The sequence below is a fragment of the Musca domestica genome, unplaced genomic scaffold (genome assembly GCF_030504385.1).
Source record: "Musca domestica strain aabys unplaced genomic scaffold, Musca_domestica.polishedcontigs.V.1.1 3, whole genome shotgun sequence".
Lineage (NCBI taxonomy): Eukaryota > Metazoa > Arthropoda > Insecta > Diptera > Muscidae > Musca > Musca domestica.
Genome location: NW_026712299.1, coordinates 24,472,866 through 24,498,203, shown reverse-complemented (window position 1 = coordinate 24,498,203; position 25,338 = coordinate 24,472,866). Strand labels below are relative to the sequence as shown.

Below are 25,338 nucleotides of genomic sequence, written 5' to 3'. Positions count from 1 at the left end.
TAGTAGTAAACAACTTCAACATGTATATTTCACTTTAAATATATAAATTTCAAATGTAGTTTTCTTGTAAACTATTATACCTAGGCATATAGTTTATTCTGAGACTAACAGTGAAATTTGATGTAGAATATTTCATGTTTTAACACTTTCTGCCTAAACGGAAGTTTTATGTTACTTTCATGGGCCAACTCGAAAAACGGCCAAAGAAAAATTCATGCAAAAAATAGCTAATGTTTTCGCATTTTTTATGGCAAAATTGAAACAAATATTTTCTTGTTATATAATACGAAATAGAGATTTAATTTTTTTGGTAACTGACAGTGAAATTTGACGAGGAACATGTTTTCCTTTGGTACTTTACCCAAAAAATTAAGTATTATGGGAGATTTTGACCTGGAATGACAATGTGTTAAATTAGCAGTAAAAAACTTAAATGTGTAATATCACTTTAAATATATACATTTCATATGTAATTTTTTTGGAAACTATTGAACTTATGCATATAGTTTATTCTGAGACTTGTAGTGAAATTTAGTGTAGAATATTTCCTGCTTTAACACTTTCTGTCTAAACGGAAGTTTTATGTTACTTTCATGGGCCAACTCGAAAAACGGCCAAAGGGAAATTCATGCAAAAAATAGGAAATATTTTTGAATTTTTTGGTAACATTGAAATAAACATTTTCTTGATATATAATTAAAACGGAGATTGCTTTTCTTTGGTAAGTCATAGTGAAATTGGATAAGGAACATTTTTTCCTTTGACACTTTACACAAAAAAGAAGTTTTAAAGGGGATTTTGACTCAGCCTAGAAAAGTATAACATTAACCGAAGAAAACTTTTACATATAATTTCCACTTGTAATATATACATTTCGTATGTAATTTTCTTAATAACTATTATACCTAGATATATCATTTATTTGGGGACTTGTAGTGAAATTGAATGTAGAATATTTCTTCTATTGGCTTTTTGTCTAAAATGTGGTTTCATGTTAATTTCAGGCTTGAACTTAAAAATACCGAAAAAATCCATGAAAAAATATTTTCGCTCTTTTGGCGAGATTGCAACATATATTTTCCTGATATATAATGAAAATATAGATTTCTTTTCTTTGGTGGCTTATAATGAAATTTGATGAGGAATATTTGTTCCTTTGAAACATTCTCAAAAAAATTAAGTATTATAGGAGATTTTGACTAAGATTGAAAAGGTGTAAAATTAACAGCCCAAAAACCCTCACATATAATTGCCCCTTGTAATGCAGACATTTCAAATATAATTTTCTTACAAACTCTTGTACTTACATATATGGTTTATTCTAAAACTTATAGTAAAATTTGGTATAAAATATTTCCGCTTTTGACACTTTTTGTCTAAAATGAAGTTTTATGCTACTTTCATGGATCGACTGAAAAACGGACAAAGAAAAATCCATGAAATATAAAAAAATATTCTCGATTTTTTTCAAAATTGAAATCGATATTTTCTTGATATATAACTGGAATAGAGATTTATTTTCCTTAGTGAATCATAGTGAAATTTTATAAGGAATGTTTTTTGCTTCGACACTTTATCTAAAATATGAAGTATTTAGGGAGATTCTGACTCAGATTAGAAACGTATTAAATTAACAAACAAAAACGTGCACGTTATATAATTTTCACTTGCTATCAAAAAATCTCGAACATGACTTTCTTAAGAACTGATATAACTAGATACATAGTGTATTCTAGGACTCGTAGGAAAATTTTCAGTAGAGTATATCTTCTTTTGACACATGCTGTCTACATGGATGTTTTATGCTTTCATGTTTGAATTAGAAAAATTACCCAAAAAATCAATGAAAAAATTGCAATTATTTTCGCACTTTTTGGCAACATTGAAACAAATATTTTTTGATATATAATGGAACTATTGATTTCTCATCCTATAGTGAAATTTGATGGAGAATATTTTTGTCTTTGACGTCATTATTCTAAAAAATGATGCTTTATGGGAGATTTTTGGCTACTTCAGGCGTCAACTCGAAAAAAGGACGAGAAAAAATTAGGAAATATTTTCGGTTTTTTTTTGTGAACATTGAAGCAACAATTTTCTTGATATATAAAGGAAATAGAGGTAAATTTTCTGTAGGGCCTTATAGTGAAAGTTGATGAACATTTTTTCTTTGAAGTGGTCTTTCGAAAATGATGATTTGTAGGAGATTTTTACGTAAACACATATGAAGTACGACTTTAAATTTAAAATATGTTTTTAATATTTATGAATTCCCGGCCTTCATGTAGGATACAGTCTTTTGACTTCTTTTAGTACCTATGGTAGAATTTTATCACAAATAATTTTGTAGAATATTTTGAGTCTTTGTTGAAAAGTGAACATATCAACACGTATTGTGCGGAGTTTTACCAACCGAAAGTTTTATTATTTTCCTCTTTTTTTTCTTCCAAAAAAATACACAAACAATTACTTCACCTTTAATTTTATGGTCATTGAAACGACTCAAAACAACAACAAAAGTTTTGGATCGACGGTTGCAGTGCATCAGTTGTGATCGCAATTGATGCACTTGCATATTGCACTTTACAATTTCTAACAACAACTACGCATGATGACGACCGATGCAATGAACAATGAACTTGATTTGAGTGCTGATAACAGCAGCGATGATGATTTGAACTGGCAGCAGGTACCTAGTAAAAGAAGAAATAGTGGATCGCCAAAAATTTTTAAGAAAAAGCGACCGCATCATAATATTGAACCAGAGACGTCCAACAAATTCGGCGCCTTAGCAAACGATGATATTGAAACAGATGAAGGCAATAAAATTGAGGTTCAACCCAAGCCTCCGCCTATATTCATTCCACATGTTGGAGATATAAATAAAATGGTGTCTGAAATAACTAAATTAATATCTACTTCTGAGTTCCACTACAAATCTTTAAGAGATGGTCAGGTTAGAGTAGTTATTAAAACTGTCGATAACTACAGAAAGGTGATAAAACATCTAGAATCGACTGGTAAAAGTTTTCATACGTATCAATTAAAACGTGAGCGGGCTTTTCGGGTGGTAGTAAAAAACCTTCACCATACCACTAACATTACCGACATAAAGGCATTATTATTGAGTCACGGACATCAAGTACGTAACGTTACAAATATTATTAGTAGCGCAACTAAAAAACCATTGCCGATGTTTTTTGTCGATCTTGATCCAAGTCCAAACAACAAGGAAATCTATAACATCCGTACTTTTGAAAACGCCATAATTAAAATTGAACCCGCAAAAAAGACTAATGACATCGTCCGATGCACTAGATGTCAGGATTTTGGACATACCAAATCTTATTGTCGCAAGCCTTTTAATTGTGCTAAATGTGCTCTTGGTCACTCAACGTTGGAATGCACTAAATCACCCACAGCTCCGCCAAAATGTATTCATTGTCTACAAAATCACACTGCCAGTTACAAAGGTTGTCAATTTTACCAAAACCTAGTTAACAAACGGAAATCAACAGTTTTCAGAACAAATAAGCAACCACCTACTTTTATCAATAACATCAACGAAGCAAATCAAAACAATATGTCAAATAATGTAACGTTCTCTCAAACTGTGCGTGGAACAGTAGACAATGAAAATTCTCTGTTACAAAAAATAGAAAATATGCTTCAAAAACAAATAGAACTGACAAATACACTCATTAATATGATGTCTATGTTAATGTCTAAAATATGCAATTAGATTTAATAATTGCGGAATGGAATGCTAATGGTATTACCAGTCATGTTAATGAAATATCAATGTTTTTAGAACTTTATACTATAGATGTTTTTTTGATATGTGAAACACATCTAACCTCTAAATCATATCTAAACATAAAAGGATACGATGCAATTATTTCTAATCATCCAGATGACCGAGCTCATGGCGGTGCAGCTATTCTTATAAGAAGAGGTCTCAGATATGAAATTTGTGATAATGTTGCAGAAAACTACCTTCAAGCTGCTGGAGTGAAAATTAAATTACAAAATAACACTTCTATATCTATCTTCTCGGTATACTTTCCACCCAGATTCAACATAGACTGCATTACTTATGAACGGTTTTTTAAAAACATCGGCAGCAAATTTATCGTTGGTGGCGATTTTAACGCCAAACACACCTGGTGGGGATCCCGTTTAAGTAATCCTAAAGGAAAAAAATTATATGAATGTATTGTTCACAACAACTTTAAAACACTTTCCACAGGAAAACCTACATATTGGCCTTCAGATCCTGGTAAAATTCCAGATTTGTTAGATTTTTTTGTTTATTCTGGAATATCTCAATATCAGTTGGATATTCAACATTGTGATGACTTAAGCTCTGATCATACTCCTTTGTTGCTAAATTATAAGGCATATGCGTGTACAATAGAAAAACCCAAGCCTCTGTTTTCATCAAAAACAAATATTCATAGCTTTCAAGATTGGATTAATACTCGAATTAACCTTAATAAATCCCTTAAATGTGGCAGCGAAATAGATGATGAAGTTGAAAATTTCGTAAAACTGATCCACGAAGCTTCGTGTCAGTCTACCCCAGAGAACGATTGTCATAATACTTCGAACTTGAAAATTTCACTTGAAATTAGAAATCTAATTAAATCAAAACGGCGATTAAGAAAAGTTTGGCAAAGAAGTCGCCATCCGGAAGATAAAAGGAATTTCAATCGAGCTGTCCAAATCTTGAAAAAACGACTTCATGAAATGAAGGATGAAGCTACAGGGAGATATTTATCTGAATTAAGTCCTCTGAATAATAACGAACACAACTTATACAATTGTACTAAGTACTTAAAAAGGCCTCAGAAAAGAAATATTCCAATACAAAAAGAAGATGGATCATGGTGCAAATCTGATAGCGAAACAGCCGAAGCATACAAGAAACTTCTCGAAGAGACAGTTAAACCATTCTCTTTTTGCAATACTGATGATGAGCAACAAATTTGCGACTTTCTTGATATTCCTTGTCAAATGTTTCTCCCTATTAAACCTTTCACGTTTCAGGAAGTTTTAATGGAAACCAACAAATTGAACAGCAAGAAGTCCCCTGGGTACGACGACATTAACGGCAGAATTCTAAAATCGTTACCAAAAAAAGGAATAATCTTTCTAACAACCTTGTTCAACTCTATACTGAGATTGTCCCACTATCCATCTCAGTGGAAACATGCCAAAATTATAATGGTACCAAAACCAAATAAGCCTGAAAATAAGCTGAGCTCGTATAGACCTATAAGCTTGCTGCCTATAATGTCGAAGGTGTTTGAAAGACTTTTCAAAAAGCGTATGGCTCCAATAATTGAAAATCTAAATATTCTACCAGATCATCAATTCGGCTTCAGAAATAACCATGGAACACCAGAGCAATGTCACAGGGTTGTGAAGGTTATAAGAGAAACTCTAGAAAAGAAAATGTATTGCTGTTCTACATTTTTGGACATAAAGCAAGCATTTGACAGAGTCTGGCATACCGGACTGTTTTATAAGCTAAAACAACAGTTACCAACCCCCTTTTACCTGTTGCTTAGATCCTATCTAAGTGAACGAAGTTTTTATGTGTCGGTAAACAACGATGAATCTGGTATTGGAAATATTAAATCCGGTGTGCCTCAAGGAAGCGTAATGGGTCCTATTCTATATTCAATATACACCGCTGATATGCCTGTAAACTCTGATATAAACATTGCTACGTACGCCGATGATACTGCCATTTTGGCATCTAGCTCAAATCCTACCGAAGCTTCAAGATCAATCCAAAAACAGCTTGATGAACTTCAGCTATGGTTTAACAAATGGAATATAAAAGTTAATCCTGATAAGTCTATTCAAGTTACATACACTCTCCGAAAGGGGAACTGTCCATCTCTCACCCTAAATGGAGTGACAATTCCTACCTCCAACTGCGTTAGGTATCTGGGATTTAGAATAGACCGCAGACTGACATGGAAGGAACATATTCAAATGAAAAGAAAAGAAGTCAATATGAAGACAAAGAAAATGTTTTGGTTATTTGGTCCAAAATCACAGCTCAGTTTGGAGAATAAAGTTCGGCTTTACAAAACAGTTTTAAAACCAACATGGTCATATGGAATTGAATTGTGGGGAACTGCGAGCAACTCGAATATAGAAATTTTACAAAGATATCAATCAAAGACACTGAGATTGTTATCAAATGCACCTTGGTTTTTAAACAATAACTGTATTCACAGGGATCTCTGCGTCAGAAATGTAAAGGACGAAATAAGAATACGCAGTAACAACTATCTCAATAGGTTAAGCAACCACACAAACACCCTAGCCATATCTCTCTTAGATGATAGTAATGAAATCACACGGTTAAAAAGAAATCATATTTTAGATCTTCCTTTTATGACATAGATAACAATATTTATATATACTGTACCCGTATTAATATATTCAGAATTTTAAATTGTTATACGTTATGATCAATGGATTGTAACAACTCTGTTATTATTCAAGTATTATCAAATTTGCTTATTATTTTTATACAAATAGATTGCAAATAAAGAACAAATAAAAAAAAAAAAAAAAAAAAAGAATATTTTGAATTGCCACGATTCCGTTTATAGGGAGTTGTTAAGCATTTTTTGAAAAAAGGACCAAAAGGACCACTTTGATGATCCACTTGAGGGTTAACATTTTTAACCAAAATAATACTCATATTGTTATTAGTAATATTGTCGAGTATACTACATACCTAAAATCAACGGATTCCAAGGACTTAGTGGTAAGGACATAGTGGTTAGGGTATTATGTCTGACAAGGACATAGTGGTAAGGGTATTATGTCTTTGTGCATTTGTTTGTAACATGGAGAAGGAAACGAGATAGACCCATAGTTACTTTTGAGAACCTTCATAGAATCACTTTCTGAGTCGATTTATGCATGTCAGTCCGTCTGTCCGTCCGTCCGTCTGTCCATGTATTCTTGTGAACAAAATGCAGGTCGAATTTATTATCCGATTGAGATGAAATTTTCCAAACAATATTTTTTTGGCCTAAGGACGAACCCTATTGAAATTGGTGAGAATCGGATCAAATTTAGATATAGCTCCCATATATATCTTCATCCGATTTCGGGTTAAATGTGCACCAAATATCCACTATCAGTCCAAATTACCTGAATTTTGGCACACCCAACCGAGTTCGGCCTAGAAGCAAGTATATCAAATTTGGAGAAAATCGGTTCAGATATAGCTATAGCTCCCATATATATCTTTCATCCGATTTGATCTTTAAGTCCCTCACATTCCTACTATGCACTCCACAACCGTGATATTTGGTACCAGGTATTAGATGGAGCACAGAAATAGCTGTTTTAAATTTTATCGAAATCGGTTCAGATTTGGATATAGCTCCCATATATATCTTCATCCGATTTCGGGTTAATTGACCACCAAATGGCCAATATCAGCCCAAATGGCCCGCATTTTGGCACATGTGACCGAGATTAGCCTTAAAGCAAATACAACAAATTTGAAAAAAATCGGTTCAGAAACAGCTATAGCTCCCATATATATCTTCATCCGATTTCGGGTTAAATGTGCACCAAATGTCCACTATCAGTCCAAATTACCTGAATTTTGGCACACCCAACCGAGTTCGGCCTAGAAGCAAGTATATCAAATTTGGAGAAAATCGGTTCAGATATAGCTATTGCTCCCATATATATCTTTCATCCGATTTGATCTTTAAGTCCCTCAGATTCCTACAATGCACTCCACAACCGTGATATTTGGTACCAGGTATTAGATGGAGCACAGAAATAGCTGTTTTAAATTTTATCGAAATCGGTTCAGATTTGGATATAGCTCCCATATATATCTTTAATCCGATTTGGTGTTTAAGCCTCTCACATTCGTAATATGCACTCCACAAGAATGATATTTGGTACCAGATATAAGAACAGAAATAGCTGTTTGTAATTTTATCGAAATCGGTTCAGATTTGGATATAGCTCCCATATATAGCTTCATCCGATTTCGGGTTAATTGTGCACCAAATGGCCGATACAAGTCCAAATGGACTGAATTTTAGTACATCGGACCAAATTCAGCCTAGAAGCTAGTATATCAAATTTAGTGAAAATCGGTTCAGATATAGATATAGCAACCATATATATGTTTCATCCGATTTAGAGTTTTAGTCCCATACATTCGTAATATTCACTCCACAACCGTGATATTTGGTACCAGGTATTAAATGGAGCACAGGAATAGCTGTTTTAAATTTTATCGAAATCGGTTCAGATTTGGATATAGCTCCCATATATATCTTCATCCGATTTCGGGTTAAATGTGCACTAAATGGTCAATATCAGCCCAAATCACCAGTCTAGAAGCTAATACGTGAAATTTGGAGAAACCCGGTTCAGAGATAGCTATAGTTCGTAAAATGCACGATAGAATTAGATAGATTTTGATTTTGTACCAAATATCTCATAGAGCTCTGAAATGCCCTGTATAAACCTTTTTACGAGAGCTCTACTGAATATGCATAGTGGTGTAGGGTATCATATAGTCGGCAACGCCCGACTTTTGAGCTTTCCTTACTGGTTTTAGATTACTTTGCGACGAAAACTTCCAAAAAAATAACAACATTCCCCCTACAGATCACTTATATCTGTCACATAATTGTTGTTCTCTTTGACATATAATTATTTTATTAATCATTCGCCTATCCATAATAAGAAATCGGAAATTTACCAATCGCCCAATATCATTTACAAGAGATTAGTTCTCACAATAAATGTTAACCCCTTAAAGGCATTACAGCCCCATATCGGGAAAGCAGCGTTCATTTGTGTTATTCAGCCCCGTATCAATGCTCACAAATCAATCACCACAATTAAACGATTTGAGATCAATTTTGTTCTTCGACATGTTTTCCCCTCGCTGCTTGCTCTCTCACCATGTATTTGGTTGTGTCATTAGCCTTTAATAGAATACGACGACGACGTTGCATTATAATGACATGATTTCCCATTCAATAATGAAATTACGCAAAAACGAATGGATGGCGGACGACTGAATGTCTAATAGCCGCCAAGTTGTTCGTTTGATTTCACTCGTCATCCACTTTTCGCTAAATTGAATGCACGATGGCCCAATGCAGATAGCTACAGAGTTTATGGGACAAACACAATCACAACCAAGCGTAAAAAAAACTAATGAAAATTGGAAAAATTCTCACAGTTTGGGGTTAAAAATTAGAAAATCAGACACACACAGAGTTGCACACACACTGATTCACTCTCAAATCACAAATTGTTAATTTAGTGTATAAATGGCTATTTACCATATTAGCCAATGTAGCATCAGCAGCAGCAGTAGCAGTAACAACACAACCAGTGGCACGCAGCAGCAACATCAACTATTGGCCATCATCTAACTAAACCAAACCAGCCAGCTAGCCAGCAAGTGAACCAACGAGCGAGCAAATCATCCATCCATCTATCCATCCGTCCATGCACAGTCATTCATCCATTCATTAATTTGATCAATCATTTTAAAGGCAGTTTTGCCCAAATTAATCAATGACACTTTTTTTTTTGCAAAACCGTTTTTCTGTTTTTGTTGTTGTTGACTATTTCTATGTTTGGTCTTTGATCTGGCGATGAAGAAAGGGTTCTTGTCGAGAAATAGGAAATATTCGGATTTGAAATAGTTAGATGTACAAGTTTGGCTGAGACAAGCTTTTAATTCACTGCCGCATGAAATATTGAAATTATGACCAGATTCAATGGCTTTAAAACCCCAAAAATTTGAAGCTACTGGATGTCTTGCAAGGTGATTTTCTACCCATTATGAGTCCAAAGTAATGAAATATTTCCAATTAAGTTTACACACTATCGATTTTTTCTCGAAATTTCTGGCTAGGTTAGAGTGCCCCGGGTCGGATCCTCTATCGAGACCTATCCCCAAAAAATTCTGGTTCGGGCCTTCAAAATATTAATATTTGGGAGCCTACATTTACACTAAAAAATGTATTTTGAAAACATTTCAGTAACCAAGTGACTGACGCCCAGGTGAATCCGCTGAAGCTGGAATCTTGAATTTTTGCATGTGGATCAAAGATGGTGTGTAGTGGTGAGATAAGGTTGGGTTTCTGGAAATTCGGACTATAAACGTATTAAAAGTTACTAAAAATCGAACCCATTATATTGGTCGAAGGGATAGAGCTAGAATTATGATTCTGAAGTAAACTAAACAGAGAAGTCATAATATTAAGAATTATATGACCTCAATGATTTGAGTTAATGATAAAGTTACTATGGTATTCAAAATATGCATTAGACGCTAAAAATACAGCACATCTTCCTGGACCGGCCCAGCTAATTAAGAAGTATCAGAAGTATTACCGACATTTGTATACCCTCAGGTATAGGTATATTTTGACCTGCGTTATGATTATTCAAACAGTTGACCCCACATGGGAAGGGTTTCGAAGCAGTGGACAAATATTGTCAATTTCATATGTGACCATATCGACTACTTTATTTGCTTTATATGAGTAATGTGATATTTTTTTGGAAGATATTGAAATGTGAGTGAGGTACCAGATATAGTGGACCCAAGTAATTTCACTTCATCTAATGCTTATAGGGTTGCCCATATTCGACGGACCTTTGGACTCTTTGGGCCCATTCCAATCGACGAGGCTTGTCCGCAGGCAACATTCTTTGCGTCAATTGAATTTTGTACGGGAATGCGAATAATCCGTTGTAAAGTGGACCGAGCCATGCCCCACTTCTCAGAACGGAGTTTTTGGGATGTTCTTGGGGACCTCTCAACACTGGCTCTTACGGTAGCGATATTCTCGGCCGATCGCCTTGATCGACTTTTATATGACCTCTTCGGATTAGAAAGAGCCTTACCAGTCGAAAAATTTTCGTATAAACGCTTAATGGTGTTCTTAGAAGGCGCACTTCTCACATTTTTTAATGTTTTAAAAGCACGTTGAGTTTTCACAATTGACTTCTTCTGTTGAATGTAAATTTCAACTATTTCGGAGCGCTCGCGTGGCGTGTATTGGTTCATGGTAAAAATCTGCTTGGACTGACGCTTCAAACGCGGTATGTCATTGAGCGATGTGACATCTCTGTCAAAAGTTATGGCGTTGCCAGATGGGTCCGTCGAATATGGGCAACCTTGTATAAAATTATTGAGAGGTGCAAAATTTAAAGAAAATCTAACATTCATTTTCAATTTTAACCATTTGTGGTACCGATAAATTTCATATTCACTTCAGACCTATGGTTGAGATATAAGCACAGCTACACTAAGTTTGAAGAGAACGTTGATTATTTAAAATCGTGACTCTTTGTGGGGGAGGTATCCCACGAGGTGTACCGACATCAGATCGTTCGTTAGAAAATATATTGGGATGTGTGAAGTTTGAAGAGAAGTTTGACCCCTGTGTGGGGAAGGTACCAGAAGGAGTGATCCAACATATATTGAATTTAAATATTAAAATGTGCGAAATTTGAATATAATCAGGCTCTTATTTCACATTTTATGAGAGTTATGATTCAACGTTTTCACCCTTTGTGAGGGAGGTACTTGATGGAGTTGACCAATATTGTCCACTATACGGGGTCTAGACCAAATAGTGGACCGGTATTGAACGTTTACTGTAGTGACTGTTAATATCCTGTGAGTACTTTGAATGCCAAATCAAAATCAATCAATCGGCTCCCAATTTAAATAAAAGGGCTACACACCACACCGGCCTAATTTGTCTAGGCTGCCAAAAGTCTTGACTCCCACGGACCAGATGGACCAGGGAAATTCTAAGTTTAGGGTTCCTAGGCCAAACTTTTTAGGATCCACTATATATAGCCATAATCACACTTTCGAATGTATTGAGATAGAAAGCTAAACGTTTGCACTCATGTGTATTTTGCCAGTAGGCAGGTTAAATGGTCCATGCAAGTCCACGTTTTCATATAACCCCATGTTACGGTGCCCCCCGATATTCGGTATTTTGATGATTTTAGCGACATTATTCTCTGGAATTGTTTCAAATTTGGTATTTGAAGTTCGTAATGGATACTAAAGCATTAGACAGAAAATGGGCCATGTAGGTCCAAGTCTTCGTATAGCCCCCATATAACGGTAACCCCCGATATTCGGTATTTTGATGATTTTAGCGACATTATTTACCGGAATTGTTTTAAAATTAATACTTGGAGTTCGTAATGGAGCCATGTAGGTTCACGTCTTCGTATAGCCCCCCTTATAACGGTTCTCCACAATATTCGGGATTTTGATGATTTTAGAGACATTATTTACCGGAATTGTTTCAAATTTGGTTTTTGAAGTTCGTAATGGATACTAAAGCATTAGACAGAAAATGAGCAATGTAGGTCCACGTCTTCGTATAGCCCCCATATAACGGTACCTCCCGATATTCGGTATTTTGATGATTTAAGCGACTTAATTCACATGAATTGTTTCAATTTTTATATTCGAAGCCTATGCCTTAAAATTTAGTTTGCAGGTCCATGTTTTCGTATAGCCCCCATATAACGGTATCTCCTTTTATATTGATGATTTTAGAGACATTACTTACCTGAATTGTTTCAAATTTCGTATATGAAGATCATAATGGGTATCACAGCCTATGACAAAATTACTTATGATTCTCCACGTCTTCGTATAGCCCCGAATAAAATTACAACGGTATATTTCGTAATTTTTTGAAATTTTTCAAGGTCCTTCCAAATGGTGGAGGGCATAAAAGTTCGGCTGTTTTGTTACTTGTTCATTTTAATGTCGGCAAATTTTGTAATGTGAGTTCTTAGTAAAAAACAAAAATAGGTCTCACGTTTCGGTATAACCCGCATATGAAGATATCCCCTGATTTTAACTATATCTAGAGTCTTGATCACATTTTTCAATTGATTTGACCTCTTCGCGGAAAATGCCCAATGTAGATCAATGCTGATTTTAGCTATATCTGGAGTCATGACCACATTTTTCAATTGCTTTGACCTCTTTGCGGAAAATGCCCAATGTAGATCAATGGTTTGGAGAAGCGCCCCTATGAAGATACATCTTGATTTCAGCTGTTTCGAGAGTCAAACCAAAGTTTTATTTTTGGTATAGGCCCCAAATAACTGTACCGGCAAATGTAAGTTTTTTGGAATGCTTTAGCCACAATTTCAAATCGAATTTGTTGTAAATTGAAAGCATGTGTTCCCAGTATAATGGAAATATTCTAGCAGAGAATTGTAAATACAGGTCGAAATTTTGGTATTGACCCCATATAACTTTAATTCCAGATATTCGGTATATTGGGTACTACCTCCTATGATAGAAAAAATTTCCTGTACAGGTTTACACCTTCGAATAGCCCCCATATAACGGTACCTTCAACGGAATTATTTCAAACTTGGTATTTGTATAATCTCCACCTTCTCTGGCAAATAATTGGCTGTAGAGGTCCACGGTTTAGCGTAGACGTAACAGTACCCCCAGATATTCGCTATTTTGATAATTTGTATCACATTTTTCACTGGAATTGATTCAAATTAGGTATTTGGAGCTTATAATGGACACAACCTCCTACGATAAAAAATTGCCTATACAGGTCCAAATTTTCGTACAGCTCAAATATAACTGCATCTCCCTATATTCGGTATTTTGACGATTTTTGCCACACCTTTCAGCAGAATTATTGCCCATACAATCGCATTTTCGTGTATCCCCCATATAACGGCACCACTTACTATTCGGTATGTTGATGATTTAAGCTGCAGTTTCTCTTTATCTGGCAGACAATTGGCTGCAAAAGTACACGTTTTTCTATAGCCCCATATAACCGTTAAACCTGATATTCGGAGTTTTTAAAACTATAGAGACATTTTTCAGTATTTTGCAAGTTCCCTTTAAATGATGGAGGGTATTAAAAGTTCAGCCCGCCCGAACTAAGCTACTTCTTAACTTGTTTTTATAAATGGGAGAGATTCTGGGGTCTTCTTTCTATACTCTTCTTTCAAGAGCCTTATTTTCAATATCCTTCCAACAGAGGACTCTTTTCTGTGAGTCTTGTATCTGTAGAATACCTCAGGTGTCAGATATTTATAGAATAAGTTTTAAGAACCCGTTATTAAAAGAAAACCTTTTAAGAATACCATTTATTCGTCTTCCATTAATAGAAGACCTTTCAGGGGTGTTCTTTCAAAAATGGACTCAGAGAGAGAGAAAACCACTTTTGTGAATATAAGCCCCATTTAATAGAATATATTTCAGAAGATTTCTTTCAGGAGCTTTCTTTGAATAGAACACCTCTCATAATCTTTCCACGAATATAGAACCAATCAAGGCATTTCTATCCATGGAAGACCTTTTTGGTTCCTTGAAAAATAAGAACCATATGTGTTCTATAATCGCAAGAACCAAATATTGAATTTATTTTATAGGTCTTCGGGATAACCCTTTGCTATAAAAATAAAATCAAGGTGTGTGTGCTTGTGTGTGAGTGTATACAATTTTTCAAATGTTTTTATGGTCAGCCAATCAAAGTTTTATTTGTTTGTGTCACAGTGTCTGTCCATGTGTATGTTTGTGTGTGTGTGTGTGTGAATATTTATATTGATGCTGAGTTTGGAGTTGATGATGGAGTTTATTTTAGTGTCCATAAACCATGCCATATAGAGCCACTTAACCTAAACACATACACACACATAAACTCTGCCAGATATATTGATGAGATAGCAACGTCATCATCATGTATGGTTGTGTGTGTGTGAGAGAGTTTGGCAAAAAAGTGATTTGTGTCCAAACTCTACATTGGGTCTTAGTATCCAGGGACCCAAACAACTTGTCCACCAACCAACCATTCGAGAGTTGAGTTTATCAAATACATACATGCGTATATAGATGTGTGTGTGGTTGTGTCTCCATGTGAAAAATTTCCCATTATTTTTTTTTTGTTTTATTTTCTGCCAAAGTTAAATTTTCTGTGTTGTCAGTCGTTGTTATATTATTTAGTTGTTTTGGAGCTGGTAATGACATGAAGAGTATGTCGTGTCCACTTGACCATTTTTGTGAAGACCAACAAACTGGACGAACGGTACTGGGTTGCCGGACTGGACTGGACTAAAACTGATATCAACATTTTGTTGTCATTCTTGACGTTGTTGTCACATCAAAAAACACAAAAAACTGCCTTTAACAATTTGAAATTTTTGTGTTGTTGTAGCGATATGTTTGATGAGTTTGTTCTTTGGTGGTTGTTGGAGTTCGTGGAGGAAAATAAACCAATCAATTTTTGTTTGATTTTTAGGTGGATTTGTTTTTGTCCTCGTCCTCATTTGGTGTCAGTCAGTTATGTTCGCTTGTTATGTTTTGTGACGTTTAGCGGAGTCTATAGATTTCCAAAAAAAAAAAAAAATGATTTCAAAAATCCAACCCTTTAACAAACATTGGTCGGTCGGTCGGTTGGTCCATTGGCCAAAAACTCACTCAATACAAACATGACTTGGTGACTGACCGACAAGCGTCACAAACAATCCAATGTACGACCAGAACAACATGCAACCAATAAAGCAAAGCCAACCAACCAATTTAGCCATGTATGTAGGTATGCTGTTGGCCAATCTATTGGTGTTCATTATGGTGTCCAACCAACTGCAGGCATTTACCAACAAATATTTGTTAAAAATGAACGGAGTTCGTTGGCACAGTGGGTGTGATATTTTTTATGGAAATTTTATCCCAAATTCATATATTACAAGTGAAAATTACACGTTTACGTTTTTTTTTATCTGCTAATTTAACTTGTTTCCATTCTAAGCCAAAATCTCCCTTAATATTTCATGTTTTGGGCAAAGTGTCAAAGGAAGAAATATTTGTCATTAAATTTCACTATAATTCACCACAGAAGAGAAATCTCTATTTCTATTATATATTAAGAAAATTTTGGTTTCAAAAGAGTCAAAAAACTCCAAAATATTTAATATTTCCAATTTCTATGAATTATTCTTCGGACTATTTTGGAATCGATGTGTAAATGTAACATAAAAATTCGGTTTAGACAGAGAGTGTCAAAAAGAAAAAATAATCTATACCAAATTTCACTATAAGTCCCAAAATAAACTATATATAGAGCTATAATTGTTTTTAAGAAAATTACATTCGAAATGTGAGTATTATAAGTGGATATTATACGTTTAATGATTTGATTAATAATTTCCTACATTTCTAATCTGAATCAATATCTATATCTATAAAAGAGGAAAATGTTTGTATGTTTGTATACTGAAACATCGCCTGAAAGTAACATAGGCTATATACATTTTTGAAATTCCACTTGGAAGTGGAGATATAGCATCAGAATTGGAGGTACCTCCCAAAAATTTAGATTTTGTATGCACATATCTATTGATCGATTACAGATACAGCCTCCGAATTTGGAATGCGCAATGGAATTTGGAACAAAAATAAATTTGCCAAATTATTTTGAAATCGGTTCAGATTTGGATATAGCTCCCATATATATATTTTCGGCCGATTTCAAGCATTTAATGCAATAAACACGCAATGAAATTTCAAACGTGTGATGGATTTTATCTAAAAAATTGATTTCCCAAATAATATTGAAATCGGTTCAGATTTGGATATAGCTTCCATATATATTTTCGACCGATTTCGTTCATTTGATGCCTCAAACACGATATGAATGTTCGATTCCAATAAAATTTGGAATGTTTAACGGGATTTGATCCGAAAATATATTTATAAAATAATATTGAAATCGGTTCAGATTTGGATATAGCTTCCATATATATTCGATCGATTTCATGTATTTGATGCACCAAACACGCTATGTATCTCTAATTTCAATAAAATTTGGAATGTGTAGCGGAAATTAAAACGAATATACATTTGTCAAATCATATTGAAATCGGTTCAGATTCGGATATACCTCCTATATATATATATATATATTCAACCGATTTCGTTTATTTGATGCACCAAACACCATATGTATGTTCGATTCCAATGAAATTTGGAATGAGTGACGGGATTTGATCCGAAAATAAATTTGTCAAATCATATTGAAATCGGTTCAGATTTGGATATAGCTCCCATATATATTTTCCGCCGATTTCACATATTTGATGCACAAAACACGATACGTATTTCCGATTCCAATGAAATTCGCCATGAGTGACTAAATTTGGTACAAAAATAAATTTGACAAATTATATTCAAATTCGCTCAGATTTGATTATAGCTCCCATACATATATATTTCGGCCGACTTCATACATGTTATGCACCAATCACGATATATATGACCGATTCCAATGAAATTCAGAATGTGTGGCGGAATTTGGTTATAATAATAAATGTGATAAATTAATTGGAAATTATTTAAGATTTGGATATAGCTCCCATATATATATTCTCGGCCGATTTCACATACTTGACGAACCAATTTCAATGAAATATGAAAGTTGTGGCGGAATTTGGTGTAAAAGTAAATTTTTTAAAATTATATTTAAATCGAATCAGATTGGAATATGATTTTAATAAGAAACATTGACCCACAATGCTTTAGGCTAACACTAAAAAACAACACAGCAATTGATTTGAAATACGCTTATTACGGGGAAGTATGTTGCTACCTCGAATTCACTAATTGCAATAGAAATGCCACTCAACTTCAAAAAATTGCAGTTTCCTACACGTTTGGTATTTGCTATGAAATAAATAAATCCAAAGGACAAACCCTTCGTGTATGCATATAATGTTACAGCTTTGCTAATGGTTTTGTTTATTAAATTTAAATTTGTTTTTTTTTTTTTAATTTGTAAATAAAATTTTGAAAGCATATAAAATCAAAAGGGGTAGCGAAGCGCACCGGGTTCAGCTAGTCTATCTATAAACTTCTAGATCAAATTTACTTGTGAGTCTCTGAACAAAGGAAATTTGTAAATCTTATGTGTACCTTACAAAAATTTCTTCAATTTCGGTTTATAAAAAACCTGGTTCTAAGCCAAACTTTTTAAGGGCTTTATATAGCCTTGACCTTATGTAAAGGGATCTCAATTTTTGAAATATATATCGCAATATTTAATATAAAGTTTTGAAAAAGTACAGTGAGCTTTGGATTTTTTCAAGAGCTATTGGCTTAAAAAATGGATCAGGTCGTGTCCATTTTTCGCCAAATGTTGGTATTTTGTTCATATTGTGGAGTAGGGAGTTCTAGGGGTTTTACTATACTATACTAAAGGCTGATATTTTAAGAGCTATGAGAAAATTAAAAAGCACATAAAATGCAGGAAATTTTATAAATTAGCACGGTCTATAAATTTAATGTTTGAAGATTATTTCAAGCAAATGTTGACCTCGACTGAATTTCTAATATATTACTCAAATTTTACCACACTACAACATTTCGGCCAATATCTTACGATTAAATACTTCAACGTTGTTTTTCAATGCGTCAATTGAAGTCTAAAGGCGTTAAATCGCACAATAAAGGCGGCCAATTGATTGGTTCCAAACGTGAAATGAAATGTTCACCGAACTCGCATTTCAATAAGTCCACTGTAACGCATGCTGTGAAGGAATGCACATGTCACGCAAATTAAGCTTTTGCATTTTTTGCAAAAAAAAAAAAAAAAAAAAAAAAAACTGGATATCACGGTAGCACTCACCATTTAAAGTTACGTAAGTATCTTTGAAGATGTACGGTCCAATGCAAAAAGTGATATGGAAAGAAAAACCTGCGTATTTAAATTTAAATTAATTATAATTTAAATTTCGGTATTACAGCTCTATCCTTTCATCTAATACCTAATTTAGTACCATTTAGTAATTTTCGAAAAATTATAGTAAACATTTCCAAAACCGCCGCCAAATTTTAAGATTTCAGCCCTATTTGTTTACCCAATACCAAATGTTGTAGTATTTAGTACTTTTCGTACAATTATATTACACATTTTCAGAACTACCTCCATATCTAAATTCCAGATTTCAATAGAGACCTCAATATCACCCTATACCTGCACACAATACCAAATATAGTACCATTTAATACTACCAAATTTATTACCATTTAGTATTTTATTTAGTACCAATACCAAATATAGTACAATTTAGTACTTTTTGTATAAATATACAAATGATATTTCCAAACAACCGCCAAATCTCAAAAACATATACCAACAGCGACCCCAATATCAAGTTTGAGGATTCCACCTTATCCCTTCACCCAACATCAAATGTAGTACCAGTACTTGTCGTACAACTATAGTACACTTTTCCGAAACCACACCCATATGTCTATGCTACTCATGATCAGCGACCCTAATACCAAATTTCAGAGTGGAAGCAGTGAGTGTTCAACCAATATCAAATTGTACCAAATATAGTACTATTTAGTATTTTTCGTGCAATTGTAGTATACATTTCCAAACAAAACCTAACAACAAGGCCCCCAAAAAAATTTCAAAATTCCAGCTTCATCCGTTTATCCTTAACCAAACTTTTCTTAATTGACTAAAATTCTACCATTTCAGAATGGAAGTAGTGAGTGTTCACCCAATATCAAATTGTACCAAATATAGTCCTATTTAGTATTTTTCGTGCAATTGTAGTACACATTTCCAAGCCCCCTACCAACAAGGACCACAATAAAAATGTTCAAAATTTCAGCCGTTTATCTTTAACCAAACTTTTCTGAATTGATAATTCGGGATTTCAGCTCTATTCCTTCACCCAATACCAAATTTAGTACCTTTTAGTTATTTTCACCCAACACTAAATGTAGTACCAGTCAGTACTTTTCGTACAATTATAGTACACGTCTCCGAAACCACCTTTATATGTCAGGGCTATACATAAACAGCGACACTAATAGTTTACAAGACCTATATGTTAACCCAATACCAAAGTGTGCCCAATTAAGTACTTTTCGTGCACTTGTAGAACACAGTTCCGAAATCATCTCTTCATCACAATATTGTCTTTATAAAATTTTTAATTTGACATTTCTTTCCTTTATAAAAATTTTCATTTCACTTTTTCATAGAACAAGAATTGAGGCCCAGGACCCCAATATAAAATAAAAATTTAGTACCATTTAATACAGTTCCCACACTTAGTAAACAGTTCCAAAACCACCTTAATGTATCAAACTTACTTTGCAACCTTGATTCTCATACCAATTTTCAAGTTATTAGCTTTATACGTTCACATAATACCAAATTGTCAGATGTTCAGTACCATTTAAGAATTTTTCGTTACCTTAAAGTTCGATTTTCCAAAAACCCTTGGAAACATCTATCCTGCACTCCATCAGTGACCCTCATTACATTTGTTCAATATAATATATTCAAATTTTTGTACATTTTAGTACTTATCGTACCCTTTTGGTACAAATTTCCAAAGACGACCTCATCACACGCCTACGTACCAAGACTGACCCTCGTGCAAAATTTTAAGATTTCTAGCTTCAGCCGTTTCGTCTGGGAGTTGATTCTCATATTAATTAATAATTTGTGTACTATGAAGCGTACCTTTGGGATTAGAACTTGTGAGGAGCTCCTAAAAGTATGCCATAAAAAGTCACTTTGCATATGACACTAACGTGTTGTGTAATCTGTGTCTATATCCTTTTTATACCTTCACCAAAAAAGTATGGAGGGTAATTAAGTTCGTCATTCCGTTTGTAACTCATCGAAATAATCATTTTAGACCCAACAAAGTATATATATTCTTGATCAGCGAAAAATTCTAAGACGTAATCACGCTTCAGTCTAAACGAATTAAGATAGGAAGCTAACATTTTGCACAGATCTCTCTTTTGCCTGCAGGCAGGTCAAGTTCGAAGATGGGCTATATCGGTCCACGATATCGTATAGCCCCCATATAACGGTACCCCCGATATTCGGTATTTTGATGATGTTAGCCACATTTTTCAATGGAATTGTCTGAAAATCCACACAAGTAGTTCCTTGCGAGTACTTTACCCCTTGAGAGAGAATTGTCTATACAGGTCCACGATATCGTACATTCCCCATATAACGGTACCCCCCGATATTCGGTATTTTGATGATTTTACCCACATTTTTCAACGGAATGGTCACAAGGGGTTCTTTGTACGACAGAGAATTCTCTATATAGGTTAACGATAAGGTATAGCTCCCATATAACGGTACCCCGAGATATTCGGTATTTTGATGATTTTAGCCACATTTTCCAATCAATTTGTCTGAAAATCCACACACGGAGTTCTTTGTGAGCACTTTACCCCTGAATCGGAATTGTCTATATAGGTCCACAATATCGTATATCCCCCATATAACGGTACTCCCCTATATTCGATATTTTGATGATTTTAGCCACTTTTTCCAATGGAATTATCTGAAAATCCACACAAGGAGTTCCTTGTGAGTAATTTACACGCAGACATAGATTTGTCTTTATAGGTCCACAATATGGTATATCCCCCCATATATCGGCACCTTCCTATATTAGACATTTTAAAGATTTTAAAAGAATTTTTAATCGATTTTATTTTTGTTTTTTTGAAAATTTTCTAATTCGTTCCAAATAGTGGAGGGTATTCAAAGTTCGGCCCGGCCAAACTTTCTACTTTTTTACTTGTTGTTCTTTAAGAATTAAATGCTCATACCCCATCGCCCACTGTGCCATGACCTACCTGAACCTACCCACCAACCCACCCAATCATATTGGTTATAAATATTTCCGTACATGCTGCTGTCGCTGTTGTGTCACCATCTGTTGTTTGTTCAAGGTGTTACATTTTTCACACATATTTACCTTGCCATTAAAATGATCTCGCCGCCCAAAAAAAAGAAGTTAAAATAAATTTAAACAACAACAAAAAATTCGACTTATATTCGTGTTTATGAAAAAATTGACAATATTTTTTTTTGTTTGTTTGATAACCAAATTAACTTTTAGTTTATGAACCGTTATGGTCGTTTTGTTTTTGTATGACTGTATGTCTGTTCGTTTGCTTTGCTGTCCGTTGGCCCTATTTGTTATTTACCAATAATGTTCATATTTTTATTTGGCCAATTCAAGCAATTAGTGCCGCAATATTTCATTCTTTACATAAACGCTCGACTGAGTGACCAGCAGTAGTTTTAAACCTTGTTTTTTGTTGGTGGTGTTGTGTGATTTTTTTATATTGGCACTGTTGTTATGGTTTTTGTTGCGCCGCTGCACAATTTAGCTGTCATCAAGGTGTAAAAGGTTAACGAATGGTCATCGTTCATTAGATGGCAAAACAGGTCATTGGGAAAGAAAGATTTTTTTTGTTTTTGAATTGAAATGTGGCTAAAAAAATTTAAAGATGGGATATTAAATTTAGAGAATTTATTTAAATGTTTTATGGACATTTGGGGATAAAATAGTGTATATTAAAGAAATAGGCACCAAATTTTTCGAGGAAAAATATATAAAATCTTTTTTCTTTAGGACACCAGTAAGGAATATGATATTCGTAGAACCTCATTCTTTTGGATGTTGCATAAAAATTCAATGAACCAGTGAAGAGCGAAATTTTGGCAATAATGTTGACTGAGAATTTGTTCAGTAAAGTCCCGATTACACACTATGTTAGAGTAAGATGACTTTTTTACATTTAATATTTAAATTTTTATAGCATATCTTGAGCTGCCAGCAATTGTTAAAGTTAAAAGTAACGCTATACCATATATAAACTTTATGCTATGCATTGCTCTTAATTAAATTTTACTCTTTTATATCCTTCTCCATGCATAATATGGAGGTTGTATTAAGTTCGTCATTCCGATTGTAACTAGACTTTAGAAAGTGTATATTTTGCCCTGTCCTTCCGTCTGTTCCGCTAGAGTCAAAACGAATTAAGATAGGTAGCTAAAAGCTTTTGTCTGCAGGCAGGTAAAGTTCGAAGATGGGCTATATTTGTCCACGAAATCGTATCCTCCGATTTTAGAAAAATTTGTCCATGGAATTGTCTCAAAATCAACGAAAGGAGTTCCTTCTGAGTACTTACCCCCCGGCAAGAGAATTGTCTATATAGGCCTATGATATCGTATACCCCCATATAACGGTACCACCCGTTATTCGGTATTTGTTTGAAATTTAAAGTTTGAAGCCCGTAAGGAGTATTACAACTTATGAAGAAAAATTGTCCACGACTTCGTATAGCACACGGAATTTTTCAAATTTCGTATTTGAAGTTTGTAATGGCTACTACAATGCATGACAATAAATTTAATATGCAGGACCACGTCTTCGTACAGCCCCCACATAACGGTATTTCCTTAAGCGGCATTTTTTTGAAGTTCTTCAAAATCTTTCGAAATTGTGGAGTGTATTAAAACTGCGACCCGGCCGAATTTACCTGCTTTTATACTTGTTATATATTCTATGGTATATATCGTAAAGCATATCTTTTTGGATAAATAGTGCTAGTTAACCCCTAAAAGTATGCTATAAAATGCTGAAAATGGATTATATACTTTCGCGTTTTGATATACCCCTCATATAATTGTATCGGAAGATTTATGGTGTTTTGGTTGATTTAGTCACAATTATATCCCGAATTTGCTGTAAATTGAAAACATCCTTGTAGAGAACATTCCATATAGGTCCAAGTTTTGATCTAATCTCGAAATAACAGTACATTTGCACTTTTTTATACCCTCAGCCATATGGTTAAAGAGGGTATATATTATTTGATACTGTCAAAACGTGCCTCATCGAAATAACGGTTTTAGACCCTAGGCCTCTGTGGACCAAATCCATTTCAGGATATTTGGAGTCGTTTTAGCGAAGTCCGTCCGTCCGTCTGTCTGGCTGGCTGGTGCGCACGATAACTTTCGAAGGGAGTGTCTTGGTACATCGTAATATTATTATTAAACTTAGATCGAATTCGGAGATCGGCAAAATCGGTCCACTCCTTCTGGTACCTCCCACACAAAAGGTCGAAGTTTCAAAAAAAAAAAAAAATAAATAAATAAATAAATAAATAAGTTTTGCTGAACAGAAAGAGAAAGAATAATCCGACTCAAATCCAAATATTTGGATCAGTGCTAAATATGGTTGCGAAAATGACAATATCGCTTCACTCCACCACCTGAGATGAATATTGAATTTATGATATCGCATAAAATTGAATATAAATGTTCGTTTTTCTTGTAATTTTGTCCATACCAATATTTTTATCTGTATAAGATGAGGTATGAAACTGGAATACTACGGTCGATATGAATTCGGTATATATGAATTCCTCGCGTTTAGGTAAGATTTGATGTTTTCTGAGACCTGTGGTGATATTTTGTGACAAATAATTTTGTAGATTATTTTGACTTGCTTGGATGGACCATTTTTAACCATTTTATGAAAAAAAGACAAAAAAGTACCCCTTTGGTGACTCGTTCGAGGGTTGAATATTTCTGAAAATGTGGCAGATTTTGTCCCCTCTATTAAAGTACCTTTACGATGTAAATTTACAAAAAGCCGATACATGAATCTTCTATTTTTAGGTCTACTTCCGTAATCTGTTGAGTTTTTCAAATTTGATTATTAATTGGAGAAATAAATAGTACGAGAGTGTTTTAATCTAGTCTTCTTTAAATTTCTTCAATTTCTAAATAAATATTCTTCATGTCAGCCAACTACAAATCATATATGAATATCTTGCAAAATAATGCCATTACATTTGTATGAATTAAATTGCCCGCCCCAAAAGTGAAACAACGGCCATAAATAGGAACATATTCATGAATTCAAATGCTGTGACAATGGCTATTTTGAAGAACATTTACAAGGTATTTATGAAAATAATCATAAATTTTAATTATGACGTGGTTTATGGTACGAGCGAAGCTCGCACGCACTCACGCACGTTTTCGCTACACTTACAACAAATAATCTAATTCAATTTAAGCTCGGTAGCGTTTTACATGCCCGCACACACACACATATATCTACGGCCACAAACAGCACACTGCCGGCTCAAGTTGTGCGGACCAAAAATTTGTAACAACAAACATTTCAGTTCGAATCGGATTTTTTTTTGTGTTTGGCCTCCGAATATGGTAAGAACATCAAAACCACAAACCAGTCAACTCACAATAGCAACAACAGCGACAACATAAACTTCAAAATGGATTGAATTTTGAAACACTCAACAAAAAAATAAAATCGAAAAATAAATTAAAACAAACAACAACGACAACTGGAATCAGCCGCAAGCAAAAAAACAAGCCCCAGAGCATGTAATGATCACGTCATCGA

The 25,338-nt window shown here is 34.2% G+C and overlaps 1 protein-coding gene across 3 annotated transcripts in view; it reads left to right on the top strand.

Annotated features, from left to right (window-relative positions):
* The window catches only part of LOC101890032 (dnaJ protein homolog 1), a 136,233-nt gene that overhangs the window by 79,239 nt on the left and 31,656 nt on the right, over window positions 1–25,338 (top strand). Inside the window, exon 8 of one of the 3 annotated variants that reach the window (XM_059124551.1) lies at window positions 2,521–2,679. The exons of the other annotated variants lie outside the window; for them this stretch is intronic. Coding sequence (XP_058980534.1) covers window positions 2,521–2,637 — 117 coding nt within the window. The 3' untranslated portion in view covers window positions 2,638–2,679. Of the gene's footprint in view, window positions 1–2,520; window positions 2,680–25,338 lie in introns of those variants that run through there. 3 annotated transcript variants of the gene reach the window in all.